Source organism: Hemiscyllium ocellatum (assembly GCF_020745735.1).
Source record: "Hemiscyllium ocellatum isolate sHemOce1 chromosome 27 unlocalized genomic scaffold, sHemOce1.pat.X.cur. SUPER_27_unloc_33, whole genome shotgun sequence".
NCBI classification, from domain to species: Eukaryota; Metazoa; Chordata; class Chondrichthyes; order Orectolobiformes; family Hemiscylliidae; genus Hemiscyllium; species Hemiscyllium ocellatum.
The window spans coordinates 36,564-61,528 of NW_026867502.1; the positions used below are offsets into that span (position 1 = coordinate 36,564).

Here is a 24,965-nt window from a genome sequence, read left to right on the forward strand (position 1 = left end):
CAAGTAATAACATTCACAGCCGTTCCCTTGTGAGACCATTTTAGTGCTGAGGCTGTTGAATCCCGTAGAAAATTAACTCTTAGTGTTTATCTGCAATGGATTGAAATGAATGGCATTTTGGGACCTTATGATGATATTGAGTAGCCATTACTGGTTATTGAATACAAACTCTGTAAAAGGAAATATTGATAAAGCTTTACCTTACTTGCTGCAGCCGAGACTCCAGCGGAGGCAATAGGCCGCGGACACACTTCCGTCTTCGGGATGGCCACGCCCCCTCCGGCGCCAATGAAACACGTAAACCCCACCCCTTCGGAAGGCTGCTCGTAAACCCCGCCCTTCCGAACAGTGGACGTAAACCCCGCCCCTTCGAGACAAAGTCCCGCCTCTTGGAACCAAACCTCTTTCCCCCTCGCACCAATCCCCGCCCCTTCGCCGCGTTCCACGCGCGATGTCTAAACCACGCCCTCTTCCCCCACGCGCAACCGCCCACAAAGCCGTCGCCTCCAGGATCGACGCGCCGCTCTACCGCTGAGCCTCGCCCCGCCTACTAACTCGCGACCCTCTCACGAGACATGCCCCGCCAATGAGCACGCCCTCCCGCTAAAACCCGCCTCTCCGTAAACCCCGCCCACCCAGGTGTATTTGGAAGCACTAGCTTCTGCAGCGCTGCTCCTTCTGCGGGGAGCTGTGCTGCAGGATCATAAGACACAGAATTAATAGCAAAAGATCACAGTGTCATGCAACCGATGCAATATTTCGAACAAACCTGGACTGCTACTGAGTCCTTCATCTTTTAGAATGGGTTGCAGGTTTCAGTTCATCAATATATAAATTCCAGAACTTTAGAGCAGATTCCCCACAGTGTGGAAACAGGCCCTTCGGCCCAACAGGTCCACACCGACCCGCCGAAGAGCAAAACACCCAGCCCCATTCCCTGTCACCTAACATTACGGGGCAATTTATCGTGGCCAATCACCCTAACCCGCGCAGTCTTTGGACTGTGGGAGGATACCCACGCAGATGTGGGGGAATGAATTGAACCCGGGGCTCTGGCGCTGTGAGGCAGCAGTGCTAACCACAAAAAAAGGTGACATTTTCTATTTTTCAGCAGCAGCAACCCAGGAGCGGGGAGTCACTGATTTGAGATTTTAAATTTGAAGTCGGAGAGCAGAAGTTCCTTGGAGAGGAGGGACGATTTATTTTTATTTCCTTCCTGCTGTATAAGTCAGTGGGTACTGTTGAGGGGGGAAAACGACCTACCGGGGGTATGCACTGGGACTGAGGTCGCTGGCACAGAGCCTGTCCCTGTTGCACCAGAAGGGAAGGAGGGAAAGGAGGAAAGTGTTAGTCATTGGGGACTCGATAGTTAGAGGGTCAGATAGAGGGTTTGTTGGGAATGAACAAGACTCACGGTTGGTGTGTTGCCTCCCAGGTGGCAGGGTGCATGATGTCTCAGATCATTTCTTTGGGGTCCTGAAGGGAGAGGGTGTCCAGCCCCAAGTCATGGTCCATGTAGGTACCAACGACATAGGGTAGAAAGGGGGATAGGGATGTAAGGCAGGATTTCAGGGAGGTAGGGTGGAAGCTGAGGGCTAAAACAAACAGATTGGTTATCTCTGGTTTGTTAACCGTGCCACGTGATAGCGAGTCAAGGAATAGGGAGAGATATCAGCTGAACCCATGGCTGCAAGGATGGTGCAGGAGGAAGGGTTTCAAACTTTTGGATAATTGGGGCTCATTCTGGGGAGGGTGGGTCTTGTACAAACAGGACTGTCTTCACTTAAACCAGAGGGGTACTAATATCCTGGGTGGGAAAATTTGCTGGTGCTATTCGGGTGGGTTTAAACTAGCTCAGCAGGGGGATGGGAACCGGGGGTGTAGCTGCAGTGCCCAGGAGGATGAGAGTAGGGAGGACAGGGACAGGATTTCAGGGTCACAGGAATGTGCTGGCAGACAGCGAAGTGGTTTGAAGTTTGTCTACTTCAACGCCAGAGTATCTGCAATAAGGTCGGTGAGCTTGCAGCACGGCTAAGTACCTGGGACTTGGATGTTGTGGCCATTTCGGAGACACGGATAGAGCAGGGTGAGGAATGGATGTTGCAGGTACCAGGGTTTTGATCTTTCATTAAGAACAGGCAAGGCAGTAAAAGAGGGAGAGGCATGGCCTTGTTAGTCAAGGATAGTATAACGGTGGCTGACAGAACTTTTGATGAGGACTCGTCTACTGAGGTAATGTGGGCTGAGGTTAGAAACAGGAGAGGAGAGGTCACACTGCTTGGAGTTTTTTTTTTAAATAGGCCTCCGTAGAGTTCCAGGGAGGTGGAAGAGAGGATTAGCAAAAGTATTCTGGGTAGGAATGAAAGGAACAGGGTGGTCATTTTGGGGGACTTTAACTTCCCAAACATTGACTGGAAATGCTTTCACTCTAGTACGTCATACGGATCAGTTTTTGTCCAGTGTGTGCAGGAGGGTTTTCTGACACAGTATGTCGAAGGGCCGACAAGAGGGGAGGTCACACTGGATCTGGTGCTTGGTAATGAACCAGGCCAGGTGTTTGATTTAGTGGTAGGTGAGCACTTTGGAGAGAGTGACAATAATTCAGTTAGGTTTCATTTAGCGATGTAAAGGGATACGACCATGCCAAAGGTCAAGAGTTATCGATGGGGCAGGGGCAATTATAATGCAATTAGGCAAGACTTAGGATGCATAGAATAAGGTAGCAAAATGCAGGGAATGGGGACAATTGAAATGTGGAGCTGGTTTAAGGAACAGATATTGCGTGTCCTTGATCGGTATGTCCCTGTCAGGCAGGGAGGAAGTGATAAGGTAAGGGAACCGTGGTTTACAACAGAAATTGCATCTCTTGTTACAAAGAAGAAGGAGGCTGATGTGTTGATGAGGCAAGATGGTTCAGATGAGACGATGGAGAGTTCCAGATCACCGAGGAGGGATTTAAAGAGAGAGTTAAGAGCAAAGAGAGGACATGAGCAGTCTTTAACACATAGAATAAAGGAGAACCCTAAAGCTTGCTCTAGGTATCTGAGGAATAAAAGGATGATTAGGGTAGGAATAGGGTCAATCAAAGACAGAAGTGGGAAAGTGAATGTGGGCCCTGTGGAGCTTGGAGAGGTGCTAATGAATATCTCTCATCGGTCTTCACTCAGGAAAAGGAGAATATTGGAGAGGAAAAGAATGAGGTACAAGATATTAGACTGAAAAGGATCGAGGTTAGTTGCACACAGGTATTATCAATTCTAGAAGGAGTGAAAGTAGACAAGTGCTCTGGGCCGGATGGGATTTATCCGAGGATTCTCTGGGAAGCGAGGGAGGAGATAGCAGAGCCTTTGGCTTTGGTATTTGAGTCGTCATTGTCTACGGGTTTAGTACCAGAGTGGAGGATTGCAAATGTTGTGCCCTTGTTCAAGAAGGGCAGCAGAGATGACCCAGGTAAGTATAGACCAGTGAGCCTTACTTCGGTTGAAGGAAAGCTTTTGGAAAGGAATATTAGAGATAGGATTTATAATCATCTAGCAAGCAACAATTTGATTTCAGATAGTCAACATGGTTTCATCAATGGCAGGTCATGTCTCACAAACCCCTGAGTTTTTTGAGAAGGTGACCAAGCATGTAGATGAGGGTAGGGCAGTTGACGTGGTTTACATGGACCTCAGTAAAGCCTTTGATTAGGTTGCACATGGCAGGCTGTTGGAGAAAATGCAGAGGCATGGGATTGAGGGTGATTTAGCAGTTTGTATTAGAAACTGGCTTTCTGAAAGAAGGCAGCGAGTGGTGGTTTATGGAAAATATTCAGCCTGGAGTCCGGTTACTCGTGGTGTGCCACAAGGATCTGTTTTGGGACTACTGCGGTTTGTCATTTTTATAAATGACTTAGACGCAGGCATAGGTGGATGGATTAGTAAATTTGCAGACAACACTAAAGTCGGTGGAGTACTGGACAGTTTGGAAGAATGTTACAGGTTGCACGGGGACTTGGATAAACTGCAGAATTGGGCTGAGAGGTGGCAAATGGAGTTCAATGCAGCTATATGTGAGGTGATTCATTTTGGGAAGAATAACAGGAAGGCAGTGATCTTGGAGTCCACATGCATAGATTCCTGAAAATTGCCACCCAGGTGGATAGTGCTGTTAAGAACGCATACGGTATGTTAGGTTTCATTCGTAGAGGGATTGAGTTCCGGAACCGCAATATCATGCTGCAACTATACAAAACACTGGTGCAGCCACCCTTGGAATATTGTGCATAGTTCTGGTCCCCATATTTCAGGAAGGATGTGGGAAGCATTGGAAAAAGTGCAGTGGAGATTTACCAGGTTGTTGCCTGGTCTGGAGGGAGGGTCTTATGAGGAAAGGCTGAGACACTTGTATCTGTTCTTATTGGAAAGAAGAAGGCTAAGGGGGGATTTGATAGAGACATTAAAGATGATCAGAGGATTAGATAGGGTAGACAGAGAAAGGCTTTTTCCTAGGATGATGATGTCAGCTTGTACGAGAGGGCATAACTACAAATTGAGGGGCGAGAGCTTTAAGACAGATGTCACAGGCAAGTTCTTTACCCAGAGAGTGGTAAGGGCGTGGAATGCCCTACCTGCTAAGGTAGTCAACTCAGTCACATTAGGGAGATTTAAACAATCCTTAGATAATGCGCATGGATGATTTTGGGATAGTGTCGGGGAATGAGCTGAGAATAGTTCACAGGTCAACGCAACATCGAGGGTCGAAGGGCCTGTTCTGCGCTGGATTGTTCTATGTTCTAAACTTAGTGCAAGAGGCTGAAAGAAATGAGCAGCTTTAAAACAAAAACCTCTTGGAGCTCAAAGCTTTCAATGAGAGTCTGAGCCTGGTGGTAAGTTCAGGTAACCTTTATTGCAACCCAACTTTGTTACAGCTTCAGATCCCCCCAGCAAAAAGTAGTTGCTTTTTTAACAGCTCAAGGTGAAAGTCCACACACCACACCTCCCCTGTGCCCCCCCTCACTGTCTTTACTATTGATCAGCACCAAGTTGTCCCTTTGTAATTGAATCCTTGGTACAGCCATAACCCGAAGGAAGTATTGCCTCACTCAGCAATTTCAACCCATACCCTGTCTCCAAGTAAGTTTCTCCCCGCTCCTTTGCCAGGAAGGGGCAGTGTAGAGTCAACCAGACTGCTGTGGGTCTGGAGTCACGTGTAGGCCAGACCGGGTAAAGGATGCAGCTGGAACGACTGAGTGTATCCTTTCCCACAATGGCGGTTCCCTTCCCTAACAAGGGAGAGAGGGAATCAGATGGGGGCTTTCTCCCCTGCACCACCCCCTCCCTGAAACGGTCTCATCGTTAGATTCCGAAGTCCACATTTCTGACCGAATACCAATTCTGCCATCTGTCGTGGCGGGATTCAAACCCGGGAGTCCCCGGAACCGGGTTGATAGTCCAATCGATAATGGGTCTCGCTGTCACTCCTTCAATCCCCCTGTGAAGGCACGTGAACTCGCTGGTGCCTCCGCAGTTGGGAGGAGTAGGTGAAGCCCTTCCCGCACTGAGAGCAGATGAACGGCCTCTTCCCGGTGTGGATCCGCTGGTGCCTCAGCAGGATGGAGGAATCGCGAAAGGCCTTCCCACACTCGGGGCAGCTGAAGGGCCTCTCCCCCGTGTGGATCCGCTGGTGGCTGTGAGGTTGGAGGAGCAGGTGAAGCTCTTCCCACACTGAGAGCAGGTGTACGGTCTCTCCCCCGTGTGGACCCGCTGGTGGGTCAGCAGGTGGGAGGAATCGCTGAAGGCCTTCCCGCACTGAGAGCAGCTAAAGGGCCTCTCCCCGGTGTGGACACGCTGGTGGCACCGCAGGGCAGAGACGTGGGTAAAGGCCTTCCCACACTCGGGGCAACTGAAGGGTCTCTCCCCTGTATGGATCCGCTGGTGGCACCGCAGGGCAGAGACGTGGGTAAACGCCATCCCACACTCGGGGCAGCTGAAGGGCCTCTGCCCTGTGTGGACGCGCCGGTGGCTCTGCAGGTTGGAGGAATACCTGAAGGCCTTCCCGCACTCGGGGCAGCTGATGGGCTTTTCCCCAGTGTGGATCCGCTCGTGCCTCATCAGGGAGGAGGTGTTGGTAAAGGCCTTTCCGCACTCTGGGCAGCTGAAGGGCCTTTCCCCAGTGTGGACCCGCTGGTGGGCCAGCAGGTGGGAGGAATGTCTGAAGGCCTTCCCGCAGTCAGTGCAGAGGAATGGCCTCTCCCCGGTGCGACTGCGCCGATGAGTCTCCAGGGCAGATGGGACATGGAAGCCTTTCCCACAGTCACCACACTTCCACGGTTTCTCCACAGGGCGGGATTCCTCAGCTTTCTCCATGGCCACAGCTTCAGCTGCACACAAACACGTGTAGAGTCCCTCCCTGCCGTGAAATCCCCTTCCCAGGCCGTATAACTGTTTCAGGCTCTACACACAGTGCGCTGCAACAGTGGGGTCTCTCGCCCAGTCCCACCTGATGCTGAAAACGTCCTCAAAACAGGAACCAAAAAGCGTTGATCCCTCTCACAGAAATCACACAGTCAAAAATTGTTGTGGTCCCGATGGATTGAGTGACTGTCAGACATTGACATCAAAGTGAGGACTGCAGACACTGGAGAATCAGTCAAAAAATGTGGCGCTGGAAAAACAGCAGGTCAGGCAGCATTCGAGGAGCAGGAGAGTCAACGTTTCAGACATAAGCCCTTCATCTGCTGATTTTGAAACTTCAGGTCTTCAGATTTTCAAATACTCTGCAAAAAGATTACAAAAGTCATCACTATCAGTGCTGGGTAGAAATTCAGAACAAGCAATTCTACTTTCTCTGGAATATTCTTTTGCTGTTCCACAAAATTGAAAGCACCATCCCACTCTCCCTTCCCCTCTGTTCTCACTCCGCTCTAACTAATTCCCCTGAAGGTGCTGATTCAGGATCTTACAGGGACAGAAAAAGCAAAAACTTCAAGACTGACATCTCTCTGAATTTTTGATGCCTCCACCTGAAAGTTAATATCTTTCACCACACTGGGATACTGTTAAGAGTGAGCAGGTCTGATTTTGGGAAGCAAAAAAAAGTCAATTCAGGGTGAACCTGCAATGCAGCTTCTTGAGGAAGGACCAGACACAAAATGGTTAACGACCCCAGGAAGGTGGGAGCAAAATGAGACATCAAGGCATTAACACCAATACACTTCAGTCAAACTCTTCTGCTCCCAGTCAGGAGAAAGGGAGGACTGCAGGGCTCACGCTTGAAATGTCGATTCTCCTGCTCCTTGGATGCTGCCTGACCTCCTGCACTTTTCCAGCAACACATTTTCAGCTGCTTCCAGTCAGGGCAAAACATGCTCTGAAAGTCCAGCCTTCACAACCACACTTCTGCTTTCACTGAAGACAATTAGAGTCACACAGCACAGAATCAGACCCTTTAGCTCAATCTGTCCGAGTTGACCAGATATCCTAAATTAATCTAGTCACGTTTGCCATCACTTGGCCCCTATATGGGCCGGGTGCTGGCAGCTGGGACTAAATTGGGTTGGCTATCATGTGCAATAGAGCTAAGGGAGAGCCTAATGGGAACAGAATTTTGAGGACCATTGTCTACCAGATGTACAGCACAGAAATCGTCCCTTCGGTCCAACTCATCCATGCCAATCAGATATCCTAAATCAATCTAGTCCCATTTGACAGCACATGGCCCACATCCCTCTAAACCCTTTCTATTCATATACCCAGCGAGATGCCTTTTAAATGCTGTAATTGTACCAGCCTCCACCACTTCCTCTGGCACCTCATTCCTTACATACACCACCCTCTGAATATAAGAGTAGCCCCTTAGGGCCCTTTTAAATCTCCCCCAACCCTAAACCTATTACCCTCTAGTTCTGGACTCCCCCATTCCAGGGAAATGCCTTGTCTATTTATCCTATCCATGCCACTCATGATTTTATAGTAATCTGTAGGGTCACCCCTCAGCCTCTGGTACTCAAGGGAAAACAGCCCCATCCTGTTCAGCTCAAACCCTGACAACATTCTTGCCAATCTTTTCTGAACCCTTTCAAGTTTCACAACATCCATGACATCCTTCCTACAGCAGAGAGACCAGTACTGCACACAATATTCCAAATGTGGCCTAACCAATGTCGTGTAAAAAATGAGGTCTGCAGATGCTGGAGATCACAGCTGCAAATGTGTTGCTGGTCAAAGCACAGCAGGCCAGGCAGCATCTCAGGAATAGAGAATTCGACGTTTCGAGCATAAGCCCTTCATCAGGAATAAGAGAGAGAGAGCCAAGCAGGCTAAGATAAAAGGTAGGGAGGAGGGACTAGGGGGAGGGGCGATGGAGGTGGGATCCTTCCATATCCGCCACAAGTTCACCTGTACCTCCACACACATCATCTATTGCATCCGCTGCACCCGATGTGGCCTCCTCTATATTGGTGAGACAGGCCGCTTACTTGCGGAACGCTTCAGAGAACACCTCCGGGCCGCCCGAACCAACCAACCCAATCACCCCGTGGCTCAACACTTTAACTCTCCCTCCCACTCCACCGAGGACATGCAGGTCCTTGGACTCCTCCACCGGCAGAACACAACTACACGACGGCTGGAGGAGGAGCGCCTCATCTTCCGCCTGGGAACCCTCCAACCACAAGGTATGAATTCAGATTTCTCCAGTTTCCTCATTTCCCCTCCCCCCACCTTGTCTCAGTCGGTTCCCTCAACTCAGCACCGCCCTCCTAACCTGCAATCCTCTTCCTGACCTCTCCGCCCCCACCCCACTCCGGCCTATCACCCTCACCTTGACCTCCTTCCACCTATCCCACCTCCATCGCCCCTCCCCCTAGTCCCTCCTCCCTACCTTTTATCTTAGCCTGCTTGGCTCTCTCTCTCTTATTCCTGATGAAGGGCTTATGCTCGAAACGTCGAATTCTCTATTCCTGAGATGCTGCCTGGCCTGCTGTGCTTTGACCAGCAACACATTTGTAACCAATGTCGTGGACAGCTACAACGTAATCTCCCAAATTCTGTACTCAGACGATTGGGAAAGTTTTCAAAACCCACAAACGACAACCGGGAAAACATTGAGGTATCAACACCGGGGGGCAGTGGAGAAGGGAAAGGAAGCCAAAAGTGCTGGAGCCAAGGCAGAAGAAGAACACAGGATGCACAGCCAGCTTGAAGCTGCATGTGCTGTTGCATTTACTTGTGGAAATCGGGTGCATTTTGAAAAGGAAAACAGAAAAGATATGTACTCCTCCCAATCTGTCCTCCTCACCTGGTAATTAAGTCCTATACCTGAGTTGACAGGATCTGCTCCCTCGCTGGATTCACTCCCGTTGCTACAAGTGAACAGATTTTCCCAGACGGAGGGATTTTCATTCATTGTCACTTCCGCGTTGTGACGTCACGAAAGGAGCGGGTGGGCGTGGCCAAGCCGGGCGCACGCACTGCGCCTGCGTTGTCCTGCACCGTTTGCTCATATCCATTCGCTTCAGAGAATCCCCACAGAGTGGGAGCAGACCACTCGGCCCATCGAGTCCACACTCTCTTTAAATCCTTCCTCGGTGATCTATAATTCTCCATCGCCTCATCTGTACCATCTTGCCTCGTCAACACATAAGCCTCATGGAACAGCATCATAAGACACAGAACTTGTATCAAAAGATCAAGTGTCATGCAACTGATAGAATAATCGAACAAACTCAGATTGTCTTCATCTCTTAGAATGGGTGCGGGTTTTGGTTCATTAATATGTAACAATGTTCTTGAGATGACTTAAGGTTTTATATTAAAAAAAACTCCGCTCAGACAATGCATTAAAGGTGTGAGATTTGAGTCTGTCAGTATTACAATCTTGAATCAGACCGGTTCTGTTTCCAAAGTCGGAATTTGTAGAATATTACATGCATTGACTGCCTGCAGATTGTGTGCTTTTAGAACAAAATTGAATGTATCTGCAAATATAATTCTGCCAATACAATTTCACCCCAAAGAGTAGTGTGTGCATGAGAAAGTGAGTGTGTGTGCATTTGAGTTTGTGTGTGAGAGTGCACAGAAGCTTGTGTGTGCATGCTTGGGAAAGTGAGAGTGTGATGGAGTATGAGGCTGCGAGTGTGAGAGAGTGTTGAGGGGTGTGTGTCTGTCTGTCTGAGATAGAGTATGTGTGTGAGAGAGACGCTTAATAAAGGCAAGGGTTTGTACAGATAATGGTTGGGCCATGAGTCGTGTTGTAGAACAGACAGACATGTTTGTGGGGGGGTGTTCAGATACATAGTTCTTTGGAAGTTGCATCACTGCTAGACAGAATGGTTTTCAGACGGCATCTCGCAACATTGCCTTCATTGTTCACACCACTGAGTATAGGGGTTGGGACATCATGTTGAGGTTGTACAGGATGTTGGTGAGGCCACTTTCAGAGTACTGAGTACAGTTCTGGTGGCACTGTAATAGGAAGAATACTATTAGTGAGTGTTTAATAAAGATTTACCAGGATGTTGTAAGGACTGGAAGGTTTGAGTTACAAGGAGAGGCTGGGACTTTATTCACTGGAGCACAGGAGGTTGGTGGGGTGACCTCATTGAGATTGATAAAATCATGAATGGAGGTAAGATGAATAGCAAATGGCTCTTGCTTCGCGGCGGGGAGCTCAAAACTCGGGGGGCATTTTTTTTAAATGTGAGGAGAGAGATTTAAAAGGAACTGGAGGGGCAACATTTTGAAAAAGGGTGATTTGCATGTGGAATGAACTTACTGAGGATGTGGTAGTTGCAGGTACAGTTACAACATTGTGATAGATGCAGGTAGAGTTACAACATTGAAACAGCATTTGGATGGGTAGATGAATAGAAAGGTTTAGAGGGAAATGGGCCAAATGCAGGCAAGTGGGACTGGTTTAGTTTGGAATCCTGGTGGGCATGAACGAATTGGACCGAAGTGTCTGTTTCTGTGCTGTATACCTCTATTGAAACCAGTCAAATTCTGAAAGGGACTTGACAGGATAGATGCAGATAAAATGCCCCTTTGTGGGGAGGGTCTCGAATTCCGACAATGTGGAAGCAGGCCATTCAGCCCATCTATTTCACTCTGGCCCTCTGAACAGTATCCCACCCATACCCAACCCCTTACTCCGTATTTCCCATGGCCAATCCACCCTAACCTGTACATCCCTGGTCACTATGGGTAACTTAGCACGGCCAATCCTCCCTAACCTACACTCTAATGTGTAAATTACCTTCTGAAGAATGTAATTTAAGTGCAGAGCTTTTCTAAGAAAATTGTCAGTTTGACTCAACATTGGGACACAGACAGAATTCACAACTATTGTCTCTGCTTATAAACAGGGCAACGTCTCTTCGAAATGTAGATTCATTTAGATATAACTGCGTCACTTTACATATTAAGATATCCCTTTGAATGTGCCACATCCCTTTGAAATGTAATCTCGTCTGTTTAAATCTCTTTATTTGCAGATATACCCGTTAAAATGTCCATGTCCCTTTAAAATGCAGATTGCCCCCTTTAGATATGAGGCCGTTCCGTTAGATGTCGGAATATCTGTTTAAATGGAGCCGTGAGCTTTCCCAACGTAGACAGGGCTCCTCGAAACGTGGCAGTGACCCCCCTGCAGCTGCAGAGCGAGACAGGAGAGTTTGTTTTTGTGAATGAGCAGTTGTAGCGCGAGGTGGCTGTTGCTTGGTGACGGTGAGGCTCCCCCGGCCCCGCCCATCCCCCCGTGCAGACGTCACGCGGGGGTGAAGGCGGTTGGGAGGAGAAGTCGCTCGAGCGGGGAAGCGGCGGCCGTTAGGAAAATGGCGCCGTGCGGCCCGGGGCAGACCCCCGTCACTGGTCACCGCCGCCTTCCTGGTGCAGCTGCTGTGTCACGGCCACACTGGCCGGCTGTACAGCAGGCAGGAGCCGGTGACCATTCTGGAGGCGGATGGGGTTAAGGACCTGTTTGGGAACTGGTCGGCCGCCTGGGTGGTGGAGTTCTACTGGTCGTGGGGCGGCCCCTGTGTCAACTATGGGGCCACCTGGAAGGTACTGGGCCCGGGAGGTGAAAGGTGAGGCAGGTTGTGGGGGGGACGGAGGGGAAGGAATGTGGGGCCTGTCCTGTCATAGTCACATTTTACACTCACTTTCCATCTGCTTTTACTGGCGCTTGTGCTGTTTACCCCTCACTGTTACTTGTGCAATTGCTGAGGGTAGTGTGTAAATACTAGTGAAGGATACTATGCACCAGCATGTATATGTTCCTCAGTTATTGAAGGGGCAGGACCTGTTGAGAATGGTTAGTAAAGCATATCGTGCACTAAGCCTTGTTAACATGGAGAGTTTGGTATTTGGAAAAATATACTTTTTTTATTATTTAGAATCATAAAGATGTACAGCACATGAACACACCCATTTGGTCCAACCTGTCCATGCCAACCAGATATCCTAAATTAATCTAGTCCCATTTGTCACCACTTGGTTCATATACCCATCCAGATGCCTTTTAAATGCTGTAATTATACGGCCTCCATTACTTCCTCTCGCAGCTCATTCCATACGTGCACCATCCTCTGCATGGAAAAGTTGCCCCTTAGGTACCTTTAATATCTTTCTGCTCTCACCCTAAACCTATGCCCTGTAGTTGTGAACCTCACCCCTATTCTGGGGAAAAGACATTAAAAAAAATGTTGAGCAGCCAGACAAAAGCGATAAAATGTTAAGCCACATGGGGAAAAAGAACTGTGGCTCTACCCTTTATTTCTCCTCTTGGCATTTGAACATTTAACATCTGTCAATAACACCAGCATCGCCACAGAGCACATTGTGCCTGCTCCTCGGTGTGAACAACAGCGCACCTGCTCGCTGGTGTCACCAGTACATTGTCCATGCTCCTCGCTGTCGGCAGAAAAGGAGACATCGCTTATCTCTGTTCCTAAAGGTCTTCCCTTTATTCTTAAAGCTGTGTCCTCTGGTCCTAGTCTCTCCTACCAATGGAAACTTCTTCCCAATGTCATTGCACTGTGGGGATGAAGCCCTAGCCTGTCCAGTAATTTCTGGTGGGTGAGACGAGGCCTCAAGGTTAGAGGGAGTAGCTTTCAGACAGAGATGAGGAGGAACTGCTTTTCCCAGAGGGTCGTGAATCTATGGAATAGTCTAGATTAGAGTGGTGCTGGAAAAGCACAGCAGGTCAGGCAGCATCCAGAGAGCAGGAAAATCGATGTTTCGGGCAAAAGCCCTTCATCAAAATCTAGGGAATACTCTGGCCAAAGAAGCAATAGAGGCAGCTTCATTAAGTATATTCAAGACACAGTTGGGTGGAATTTGGTCTGGTTGGGGAATTAAGGAGTTCCTTGTGACAGTGCAGGGAGGAGAAGATGAAACGATGGATAGATCAGCCATGATCTTAATGAATGACGGAGCAGGCTCACTTGTAGCAACTGGAGTGAATCCAGAGAGGGAGCAGACTTTGCGACCTCAGGTATGTGTCTTGGTTACCTGGGTGAGGAGAGACAGAAGTTCAGGTTGGGACTGTTTTCCGTAGTTTGCCAGAGTCTGAGGAGTGACCTTATACACTTTTATATCATCATGAGGGGCATGGATAGGGTAAATAGACGTATTTTCCTTTGGATGGGGCAGTCCAGTACTAGAGGGTAATAAATTTAGGATTGAACATGTGGTGCTTCAGCAAGTCAGGCAGCATCCGAGGAGCAGGAAAATTGATGTTTCAGGGAAACTCCCTTCAGGGAAGTGTGTGTGTGTGAGTTTGTGTATAAGACTGTGTGCTGTGAGTGTGTATTTGCATGTGTGCCTGCTTGATAAAGTATGATTGTGATGGAGTATGAGTCTGTGAGAGTTTTGAGGGGCTGCTGTATGTGTATGTCTGAGAGAGAGCATGTGTGTATGAGAGGGGTATGGATATCAGTGAGGGATTGCGTTTTGCTAAAATAAAGGAGGGCAAGACTTGAACAGGTAATGGTAGGGCCCTGGGTCATGTTGTAGAACAGAGACCTGGAGGTGTTCAGGTTCAGTGTTCTTGGAAGTTAAATCACTGGTAGACGGGGGTGAAGAAGGTGCTCAGCATACTTGCCTTCATTGTTCACATGCTGAGTACAGGAGTTGGGACATCATTAGATTAGATTAGATTATTTGGCCCATATTCCTCTGAACCTTTACTATTCATGTACTTATCCAAATGTCTTTTAAACCTTGTTACTCTACATACATCCACCACCGTGTCTGGACATTGATTCCACACACAAACTACTCTTTAAAAAAAAAAGGCACTACTCCAGTCTTTTGAAAATCTTTCTCCACTCACCTTCCTCATTTGCTCCCTAATCCTGAAACCCCCATCCTAGGGAAAGGACACCTGCGGTTCACCTCATCTACCCTCCATGATTTTATGAACCTCTTTTAAGGTCACCTCTCAACCTCATGTGTTCCAGTGAAAAAAGTCCCAGCCTATCCACCTAGCTGTAGGTATATTCATATCCAGTTATGAATTGTTCAATGCTGGTGCAGACTCGAAAGACCGAATGGCCTGCGTCTTGCTCCCAACTCTCTCCCTCTGTGTCCAGAACAGCAAGAGGCCCTAAGTCAGAGGAGCAGAAATTAGGCCATTCAGTTCATCACCCCATTCAATCGTGGCTGCTAGGTTTCTCAACCCCATTCTCCCCGTAACCCTCAATCCTCTTGATACTCAAGAACCTATCTGTCTCAGTTTTAAATATCCCCAGTGACCTGGCCTCCACAGCCTTCTATGGAAATAGATTCCACAGATTCACCGCTCTCTGGCTGAAGAAGTTTCTCCTTTCTAAAAGGAGTTCCCTTTACTCTAAGGCTGTGCCCCCTGGTCTGAGTCTGTCCTACCAATGGAAACATCTTCATAATGTCCACTCTGTCCGGGCTGTTCAGGATTATGTATGTTTCATTTAGAACCCCCCACCCCTCCCGAGTGTGGGCCTATTAATCAGCATGAACCAGACCCTTCAGGATGAGGTACAGCAGGGATTAGGTTCAGTAAACGGAGACTGGAGGGAGAGTGTGTGGGATGGAGATTTTCGGCTTCTAGAGAATGTGAGAGAAAAGTGAGTTTGCTATAAATTAGAATTGATCGGATGGGCCAAAGTGTGGTAGATGGAATTAAATTTTGAGAAATGTGAGTTGTTGCATTTTGGTCAAGCAATCCAGGCAGGACTGACACAGTTAAGGGGAGTGTTGCAGAACAAAGAGACCTTGGAGTGCAGGTTCCATAGTTCCTTGAAAGTGGAGTCTCAGGTGGACAGGATAGTGAATGAGGCATTTGGTAGGATGGCCTTTATTGGTCAGAGCATTGAGTAGATGAGTTGGGAGCTCATGTTGTGGCTGTCCAGGATGTTGGTTAAGCCAATTTTGGAATACTGCGTTCAGTTCTGGTCTCCCTGCTGTAGAAAAGCTGTTATGAAACTTTGAAAGGGATCAGAAAAGATTTGAGCTATAGGGAGAGGCTGAATAGGCCAGGGACATTTTCCATGGAGCATCAGAGGCTGAGGGGTAAACTTATAGACCTTTGTAATGGGCATGGATAGTGGGGGGGAAACCTAGGTCTTTTCCCCAGAGTAGGGGAGTCCAAGAAAACTAGAAGACATATGTTTGAGGTGAGGGCAGAATGATTTAACTGGGGTCTGAGGGGCAACCTTTTCACACAGGGTGGTGCATGTATGGCACGAACTGCCAGAGGAAGTGGTTGAGACTGGCACAATTACAACATTTAAAAGGCATGTGGATGTCGGTCTGTTCTCAGCTCTGCTGGATTTCTGTTGAAGCTTTGATTCCCCCCCCCCACCCCCAAAAAAATAGGGCTCTCCCAAGGATTGGTATGGTGTCCTACTTGAGGAATTCTTTCTCTCTTACATTGAACTGTTAGTATGCAGCTCTGATTTACAACAATATTTACGTCAACAGGACTAAAGCATCTGTTATCAAATTGGCATAGAGCTATACAGCACGGACATTGACTTTTTCTCTCTTTCATGCACAGACGCACATGACAAGTCCATGGGGGTGAATTTGTATTTGCAGAATGATATTTGCAGATGCATTCTATTTTGCTCAAAAAGTACACCATCTGTAAGCAGTCAATCCATGTAATATTTTGTAAATTCCACTTTGGAAATAGAACCAGTCTGACTCAAGACTGAGACACAGACAGACTCTGACCTCACACCTTTTATGCGTTGTGTGAACTGAGATGTCACATTTTGCGATAAAACCTCGAGTTATCTTGATAAGGTGCCTTGCAGGAAGGTCTGGGACTTACATGTGAATGATAGCTGCAACCCAGTCTAAAAGATGAAAAACTTGACAATCCAGGTTTCTTCAATATATCATTTCGGTGGCAGGACACTATAATGTTTTTCTATAAGTTGTGTCTTATGATCTTATTCTCCACAACTGCCTGATGAAGGATCAGCGCTCTGAAAGCGAGTGCTTCCAAATAAACCTGTTGAACACTCACCTGGTGTTGTGATTTTTAACTTTTGTCCAGGTTAGGATGGATTGACCATGCAGAGATGTGCAGGTTAGGTGCATTAATCAGGGGTTAAATGTAGAGGAATAGGTGTGGGTCTGATACCCTTCAGAGGGTTGGTGTGGATTTGTGGGGCTGAGTGGCCTGCTTTCACACTCTGGGGATTCTCTGAAGGGATTGGCACAAACTCATTATTTTTTTTTTGGCTTCCCAAAATCAGACCTCCTCACCTCTCAGCAGTATCCCAATGTTGTGAAAGATATTAACGTTCAGGTGGCGTTATCCAAAATTCAAAGAGATGTCAGTCTTGAATTTTTTGCTTTTCTGCCCCTGGAAGATCCTGAATCAGCACCTTCAGGGGAATTAGTTAGATCAGAGTGAGAACAGAGGGGGAGAGAGAGTGGGATGGTGCTTTCAATTTTGTGGAATAACAAAAGAAAAGAATATTCCGTAGAAAGTAGAATTCCTTGTTCAGAATTTCTACCCTGCACTGACAGTGATGACTTTTGTAATCTCTTTTTACATTTCAGGATCTGAAGATGGAAGTTTCAAAATCAACAGATGAAGGCCTTATGCCCAAAACGTTGACACTCCTGCTCCTCGGATGCTGCCTGACCTGCTGTGCTTTTCCAGAGCCGCACTTTCTGACTCTGACTGACTCTCCAGCGTCTGCAGTCCTTACTTTGACGTCCATGTCTGAGAGTCATTCAATCTATCGGGACCGCAGCAGTTTTCAACTATGATTCTGTGAGAAGGAGCAAAGCTTTTTGGTTCCCGTTTGGGTACGTTTTCAGCATCAGTGGGACTGGATGAGAGACCCTACCGTTGTAATGCACTGAGTGAGGAGCGTGTAACAGCTCTACGGTTTGGAAAGAGGAATTCACGGTGGAGAGAAGCTCCACATGCGTTTGTGCAGCTGAAGCTTCGGCCATGGAGAAACCCGAGGAATCCCGCCCCATGGAGAAACCATGGAAGTGTGGCGACTGTGGGAAAGGCTTGTTTCCCGTCTGTCCTGGAGACTCATCGGCGCAGTCACACTGGGGAGATGCCGTTCCCCTGCCCTGACTGCAGGAAGGGCTTCAGCGATTCCTCCAACCTCCAGACCCACCAGTGGATCCACATGGGGGAGAGGCCCTTAAGCTGCCCCGAGTGCGGGAAGGCCTTTACCCAGGCCGCCTCCTTGCTGACCTACCAGCATTGCAGGGGGATTGAAAGAAAGACGGCCGAGTGCCTTTACCAACTGGACTATTAACCCAGTTCCAGTGGCTCTCGAGTTCGATTCCCACCGCGACAGATGGTGGAATTGGAATTTGGTCAGAAATCTGGAGTTCAGAATCTAACGGTGAAACTATTGTCGGTGGGGTGGGGGTGGAAGAAAACCCCCATCTGATTCGCTCAGTTCTTTTTGAGGGAAGACTTGAGCAGTTATTAGAGCAGTCATCCCAGCTGCATCCTTTACCCGGTCTGGCCTACACGTGACCCCAGACCCACAGTAGTCTGGTTGACTCTACGCTGCTCATCCAACTTACTTGGATACAGGTTGAAATTGCTGAGTGAGGCAATACTTCCTCCAGGTTAAGGCTATACCAAGGATCCAATTACAAAGGGACAATTCAGTAGTGACCCATAATGAAGAAAGTGAGGGGTTGCACTTTGACCTTGAGCTGTTTTTAAAAAGTTGCTACTTTTTTTACGCCTTTCTGCTGGGAGATTCTGAAGCTGTAACAAAGTTGGGTCACAATAAAGATTACCTGAACTTCACACTGAGCTCAGACTCTCAATGAGAGCTTTAAACTGCAACAGGTTTTTGGTTTAAAACTGCTGATTTCTTACAGGAGAAAGTGAGAACTGCAGATGCTGGAGATCAGGGTTAAGATTAGAGTGGTGCTGGCAAAGTATTGCAGGTCAGGCAGCATCCGAGGAGCAGGAAAATCGACATTTCGGGTTTGCTCCAGACTCCACCCTCCTTACTGTGTCAACCATCTGTGAGTAGGGTACTCTCTTCACAACTCCTTTTCCATTTTTTTCATTCTGGGCTTCAATTTATGACTTGCAGCAACTGAAAGGAAAAAGAATGAATCCATGGAATGGACAGAATTGGGAAAAGTTTGTTTATTACAGAGTGTTTCATGTATTGAGTGAATGTAAAGAGGAAGTGGTGGATACATGTTCAGATGCAACGTTTAAAAGACATGTGGATAAGTACATGAATAGGGAAGGTGTGGAGGTATATGGGCCAAACACTGGCAAGTGGCACTAGTTTAGTTTGAGAACATAGTCAGCATGGAATAGTTGGACTGAAGGGTCTGTTTCTGTGCTGTCTGACCGTAACTGTTCTGTCGTGGTCTTAAAACCATTTTCTTGCCTTCCACTTTAAATGTGGTTACTGTACCTGCATCCAACACATAAACCACAAAAAACCCTCATGCACACAACATAAAATCCACACTTTATTGTTCAAATATCAGATGAACTCAGCCTTGAATAAATTCAATGACTCCCTAACTGCAGGAAAACATCCCCACTTCTAATCTCAGTTCAGCCTGCTAATATACCAATTGCCTTGCTGCACCTGTCTGACAACTGGCATTGACTGATGTAGAAGGATGCCTCTAATCAAAGCACTGATCACAGGGTGGTCTGGTTTCAGGACCTGATTTCTCAATCCTCTGTTGATCTCCCTGTTCCCACAGACTAAGATGTTGGTCTGTTCTCAGCTCTGCTGGATTTCTGCTAAAGCTTTGACCCCGCCTTTTATAACTTCTGGAACGATAAAATATTCAGTCAAGACCCAAGCCACAATCTCCCAGCCTGTCAATTATCCTAATACAAGGTGTAGTCATAGCAGGGAATCAAACAAGAAAAATGAAACAAAATCATAAAGAGGTGCACGTGCTTAATGTTTGTTCATGAGGAAGTTAACCAGAAATAGGGGTCTCCCAGGAATCTTCCAGTGCCCTACTTGAGGAATTCTGTCACTCTTACACCTATTAGGATCCAGCAATGAATTACAACAACATTTACACCAACAGAAATAAAGCATCGGTTATCAAATAGAGATAAACAGCACGGAAATAGACTGTTTCTCTATCTCATGCACACACGAGATAGCTCATCCATGGGGGTGAGTTTGTGTTTGCAGCATGATGTTTGCAAATACATTCTACTTTGCAAGGTTTGTGAAGGTTTGTAGCTCAGGTTGAGGTTTAGGGTGTAGGCTTGCTCGCTGAGCTGTAGGTTTGATATCCAGACGTTTCATTACCTGGCTAGGTAACATCATCAGTGGCGACCTCCAAGTGAAGCGACGCTGTTGTCTCCTGCTTTCTATTTGTTTGTCCTGGATAGGGTTCCTGGGGTTTGTGGTGATGTCATTTCCTGTTCATTTTCTGAGGGGTTGATAGATGGTATCTAGATCTATGTGTTTGTTTATGATGTTGTGGTTGGAGTGCCAGGCCTCTAGGAATTCTCTGGCATGTCTTTGCTTAGCCTGTCCCAGGATGGATGTTGTCCCAGTCGAAGTGGTGGTTTTTTTCATCTGTATGTAGGGCTACAAGGGATAGAGGGTCGTGTCTTTTTGTGGCTAGCTGGTGTTCGTGTATCCTGGTGGCTAACTTTCTTCCTGTTTGTCCTACGTAGTGTTTGTGGCAGTCCTTGCAAACCCCTGGAACCCCATTCAGGACAAACATAAATAGAAAGCAGGTGACAACAGCTTCGCTTCACTTGGAGGTCGCCACTGATGTTACCTAGCCAGGTAATGAAATGTCTCGATATCAAACCTACAGCTCAGCGAGCAAACCTGCACCCTAAACATTCTACTTTTGCTGAAAGACTGCACAATCTGCAGCAGTCAATACGTGTAATATATTGTAAATTCCATTTGGAAAATAGATAATGGGCCCCCTACTTTTTGGGTGTGAGCATAAGTGGTATAGTTAGTAAGTTTGCTGATGTCACCAAAATTGGAGGTGTAGTGGACAGCAAAGGAGGTTACCTCAGATTACAATGAGATCTTGATCAGATGGGCCAATGGGCTGAGAAGTGGCAAATGGAGTTTAACTTAGATAAATGTGAGGTGCTGCGTTTTGGGAAAGCAAATCTTAGCAGGACTTATACATTTAATGGTAAGGTCTTAGGGAGTGTTGCTGAACAAAGAGACCTTGGATTGCAAGATCATAGCTCCTTGAAAGTGGAGTCGCAGGTAGATAGGATAGTGAAGATGGTGTTTTGTATGCTTTCCTTTATTCGTCAGAATATTGAGTACAGGAGTTGGGAAGTCATGTTACTGCTGTACAGTTGGAATATTGCGTGCAATTCTGGTTTCCTTCCTATGAGAAAGATATGAAACTTAAGGGTTCAGAAAAGATTTACAAGGATGTTGCCAAGACTGGAGGATTTGAGCTATAGGGAGAGACAACAGGCTAGGACTGTTTTCCCTGGAGCGTCATAGGCCTAGTGGTGACCTTATAGAGGTTTATAAAATCATGAGGGGCATGGATAGAATAGATAGACAAAGTCTTTTCCTGGGATGGGAGAGTCCAGAACTAGAGGTCATAGGTTTAGGGTGAGAGGGGAAAGATATGAAAGAGACCTAAGGGGCAACCTTTTCATTTAGAGGGTGGTACGTATATGGAATGAGCTGCCAGAGGAAGTGGTGGAGGCTGCTACAACTGCAACAATTAAAAGGCAAATGGGGGGATATGGGCCCCATGCAGGTGGGACTAGATTGGGTTGGGATATCTGGTTGGCATATGCGAGTTGTCCAGGTTCAGGTGGATTGACAGTACTGAAATACCCATAGTGCTCAAGGATGTGCAGGTTAGGTGCATTAGTCAGGGGTAAATGTTGAGCAATAGGGGTAGGGGAATTGCATGGTGGGTTACCCTTTGGAGGATCGGTGTGTAGCCTTTGGGTCGAGTGGCCTGCTTCCACGCTGTGGGGAGCCTCTGAAGGGGAAGGGGTTTTTGTAAACTGCAAGGCAACGTAGGCGTCGTGCCCTGCCCCTTGCTCCTCCCTCTGTTGTTGAGCTGTCTAAAACACAGCTACTCTTTCTCTGCCCTTTTGCTGGGGGCATCTGAAGCTGTAACAATGTTGGGCCACAAAAAGGTAACCAGAACGTACTGCTGGGCTTAGGCTCTCATTGAAAGCTCCAAGCGGTTTTTGTTTTAAAGCTGCTCATTTCTTGCAGCCTCCTGCAATAAGTTTCCAAAGTAGTGTGTCAGATGGAGCAGTGAATGAGTAGCTGGTTTTGTTAGAAATTATAAACTTTTCAGGAGTGCAGGCACTGCATCGTTTCATCGGCAGTTTACTGGCAGCACCGGGAGGTATGGGCTGTGTTCATTAGAAAGAAGGTGGAGGTGCTGCTGTTGGACTAGGTGGGACATGGTTTAAAAATCACAACACCGGGTTATAGTCCAACAGTTTTATTTGGGAGCACTAGATTTTGGAGTGCTGCTCCTTCATCGGGTAGCTGTGGAGCAGGATCATAAGATGCAGAGTTAAGAGCAAAAGGTCACTGTCATGCAACAGATATGATATATTGACAAATGTAGATTGATGGTAAGTCTTTCATCTTTTAGAATGGGTTGCAGGTTTTAGTTCATTAATGTGTACATCGCAATACTACTATTAAGTCATGCTCAAGGTAACTTAAGGTTTTTTTTAAAAACAACAGATGACAGCTCAGCTCAGACAATGCATGAAAGGTGTGTCAGTATCCCAATCTTAAATCGGACTGGTTCTATTTCCAAACTAGGAATTTATAAGATATTACATGGATTGAATACCTGCATGTTGTATGCTTTTTGTGCGACATTGAATATATCTGCAAATACAATTCTGCAAATGCACCCTATCGTTGTGTGTGTGCACGTAAGGGTATGTGTGCACATGCTTTGTAAAGTGAGTGTGATGGAAGAGAGGCCTGAGAGACACTGTGTATGTCTGAGAGAGAACGTGTGTATGAGAGAAGTATAGATAAAAGTGAGGGATTGCATTTTCCTAAAATAAGGAAGGGCAGGGCTTGTACAGAGGGATATGGGGGGCGGGGTTCAGGTACATACTTCATTGAAAGTTGCATCACTGGTTGAAAGGGTGCTTCAGAAGGCATTCAGCACACTTACCTTAATTGTTCACACCATTGAATAAAGGAGTTGGGACATCATGTTGAAGTTGTACAGGATGTTGGTGAAGTCACTTGTAGAGTACTGAGAAGGCTTCTGGTGGCCCTGTAATATGAAGAATTCTACTAGAGAGGGTTCAGTAAAGGTTTACCAGGATGTTGTCAGGACTGGAGGGTTTGAGTTATAAGGAGAAGCTGAGGCTGTCTTCACTGGAGCACAGGAGGTTGAGGGGTAACCTCATTGATATAATCATGAGGGTTCTAAGTAACATGAACATCAAATAGCGAGGAGCCTGCACGGTTGTGTCAAGTGGGTGGGGGGGGGGAGAAATTGTGTCATTTGGACACTTTAAATCCATCATGGAGCATATTGTGCATGTCAGGTAAGGTGCCAGAAGATTGGAGATTGGCTAACGTGGTGCCACTGTTTAAGAAGGGTGGTAAGGACAAGCTAGGGAACTATAGATCAGTGTGCCTGACATCACTGGTGGGCACATTGTTGGAGAGAATCCTGAGGGACAGAATGTACATGTATTTGAAAAAGCAAGGACTGATTAGGGATAGCCAACATGGCTTTGTGCTGGGAGATCATGTCTCTCAAACTTGATTGAGTTTTTTATGGAAGTAACGAAGAGGATTGAGGAAGGTAGAGCAATAATGTGATCTATATAGACTTCAATAAGGCGTTCGACAAGGTTCCCCATGGGAGACTGATAAGCAAGGTTAGATCTCAAAGAATACAGAGAGAACTAGCCATTTGGATACAGAACTGACTGAAAAGTAGAAGACAGAGGGTGGTGTGGAGGGTTATTTTTCAGACTGGAGGCCTGTGACCACTGGAGTGCCACAAGGATCGGTGCTGGGTCCTCTACTTTGTCATTTACATAAATGATTTGGATGCGAGCATAAGAGGTACAGTTAGTAAGTTTGCAGATGACACCAAAATTGGAGGTGTAGTGGACAGCGAAGGGGGTTACCTCAGATTATAACAGGACCGTGACCAGATAGGCCAATGGGCTGAGAAGTGGCAAACGGAGTTTAATTCAGATAAATGCGAGGTGCTGCATTTTGGGAAAGCAAATCTTAGTAGGACTTATACACTTCATGGTAAGGTCCTTGGGAGCGTTGCTGAACAAAGAGACCTTGGAGTGCAGGTTCATACTTCCTTGAAAGTGGAGTCATAGGTAGATAAGATAGTGAAGGTGGCGTTTGGTATGCTTTCTTTTACTGGTCAGAATATGGAGTATAGGCATTGGGAGGTCATGTGGCGGCTGTACAGGACATTGGTTAGACCACCGTTGGAATATTGCGTGCAATTCTGTCTCCTTTCTATTGGAAACTTAGGAAACTTGAAAGGGTTCAGAAAAGATTTACAAAGATGTTGCCAGAGTTGGAGGATTTGCAGTAGAGGGAGAGGCTGAACAGGCTGGGGCTGTTTTCTCTGGAGTGTCAGAGGCCGAGGGGTGATCTTATAGTGGTTTACAATATTGAGGGGCATGGACAAGATAAATAGACACAGATTTTTCACTTGGGTCGGGGAGTCCAGAACTAGAGGGCATAGGTTTAGAGTGAGGGAGGAAAGATATAAAAGAGACCTATGGGGCAATTTTTTCACACAGATGGTGGTACATGTATGGAATGAGCTGCCAGTGGAAGTGGTGGAGGCTGGTGCAAATGCAACATTTAAGGAGGCATTTGGATGGGTATATGAATAGGAAGGGTATGGAGGGATGTGGGCCAGATGTTGAGGGGCGGAACTAGATTGGGTTGGGATATCTGGTCAGCATGGACGGGTTGGACTGAAGGGTCTGTTTCCATGCTGTACATTTCTATTGCTCTGTGCTGGTTCAGCGAAAGCCGCGCATGCTCTTCGCTGTATGCAAATCCTTCTTCAAATGGACCAATGAGAAGCCAGACAAGGAGCCTGGTCCTCCTGCCAATCAGAGCTCCCCAATTGTCTGAATGCGGAAGATGGACCATCAGGTTCTGAAGCTGCTGCTCCTCTCCAAATGAAGATCGAGCTTCACTTCAGACTGCAACTTCCTTCCTCTATCCACCATCTGTGAGTACGGCACTCTCTTCCATTTCATCTTTTTCATTCTGGGGTTAAATTGTTGACTTGCAACAACTGAAAAGAAAGCGAGTGAATCCGGGGAGGGGACAGAGTCGGGAAACGTTGGTCCAGGTCTGTGTCTCAATTGGCAAACACATGGCAAATGCAGTCCCACAGTGTGAAGTGATAGCCTCTAATGAAAAAAATAACTGCCAAAAGGAGGTACGTTGTTTAAATGGTGATATATTGGGATGTGAAGAAAGTGAGGACTGCAGATGCTGGAGATGAGTG

At 47.1% G+C, this 24,965-nt stretch overlaps 1 protein-coding gene and 1 long non-coding RNA gene across 3 annotated transcripts in view; one reads left to right on the forward strand and one right to left on the reverse strand.

Moving 5' to 3' along the window:
• The window catches only part of LOC132808138 (zinc finger protein 229-like), a 39,328-nt gene that overhangs the window by 6,127 nt on the left and 8,236 nt on the right, over nucleotides 1–24,965 (reverse strand). Inside the window, exon 3 of one of the 2 annotated variants that reach the window (XM_060822012.1) lies at nucleotides 5,687–6,243. In XM_060822012.1, the coding sequence (XP_060677995.1) occupies nucleotides 5,687–6,243 (557 nt within the window). Of the gene's footprint in view, nucleotides 1–200; nucleotides 242–5,686; nucleotides 6,244–24,965 lie in introns of those variants that run through there. The other variant, XM_060822010.1, reaches the window with a different exon arrangement.
• Nucleotides 11,766–18,264, forward strand: LOC132808153 (uncharacterized). The gene is made up of 2 exons (XR_009642040.1): nucleotides 11,766–12,064; nucleotides 17,034–18,264. It is a non-coding gene; the product is annotated as an uncharacterized LOC132808153 (long non-coding RNA).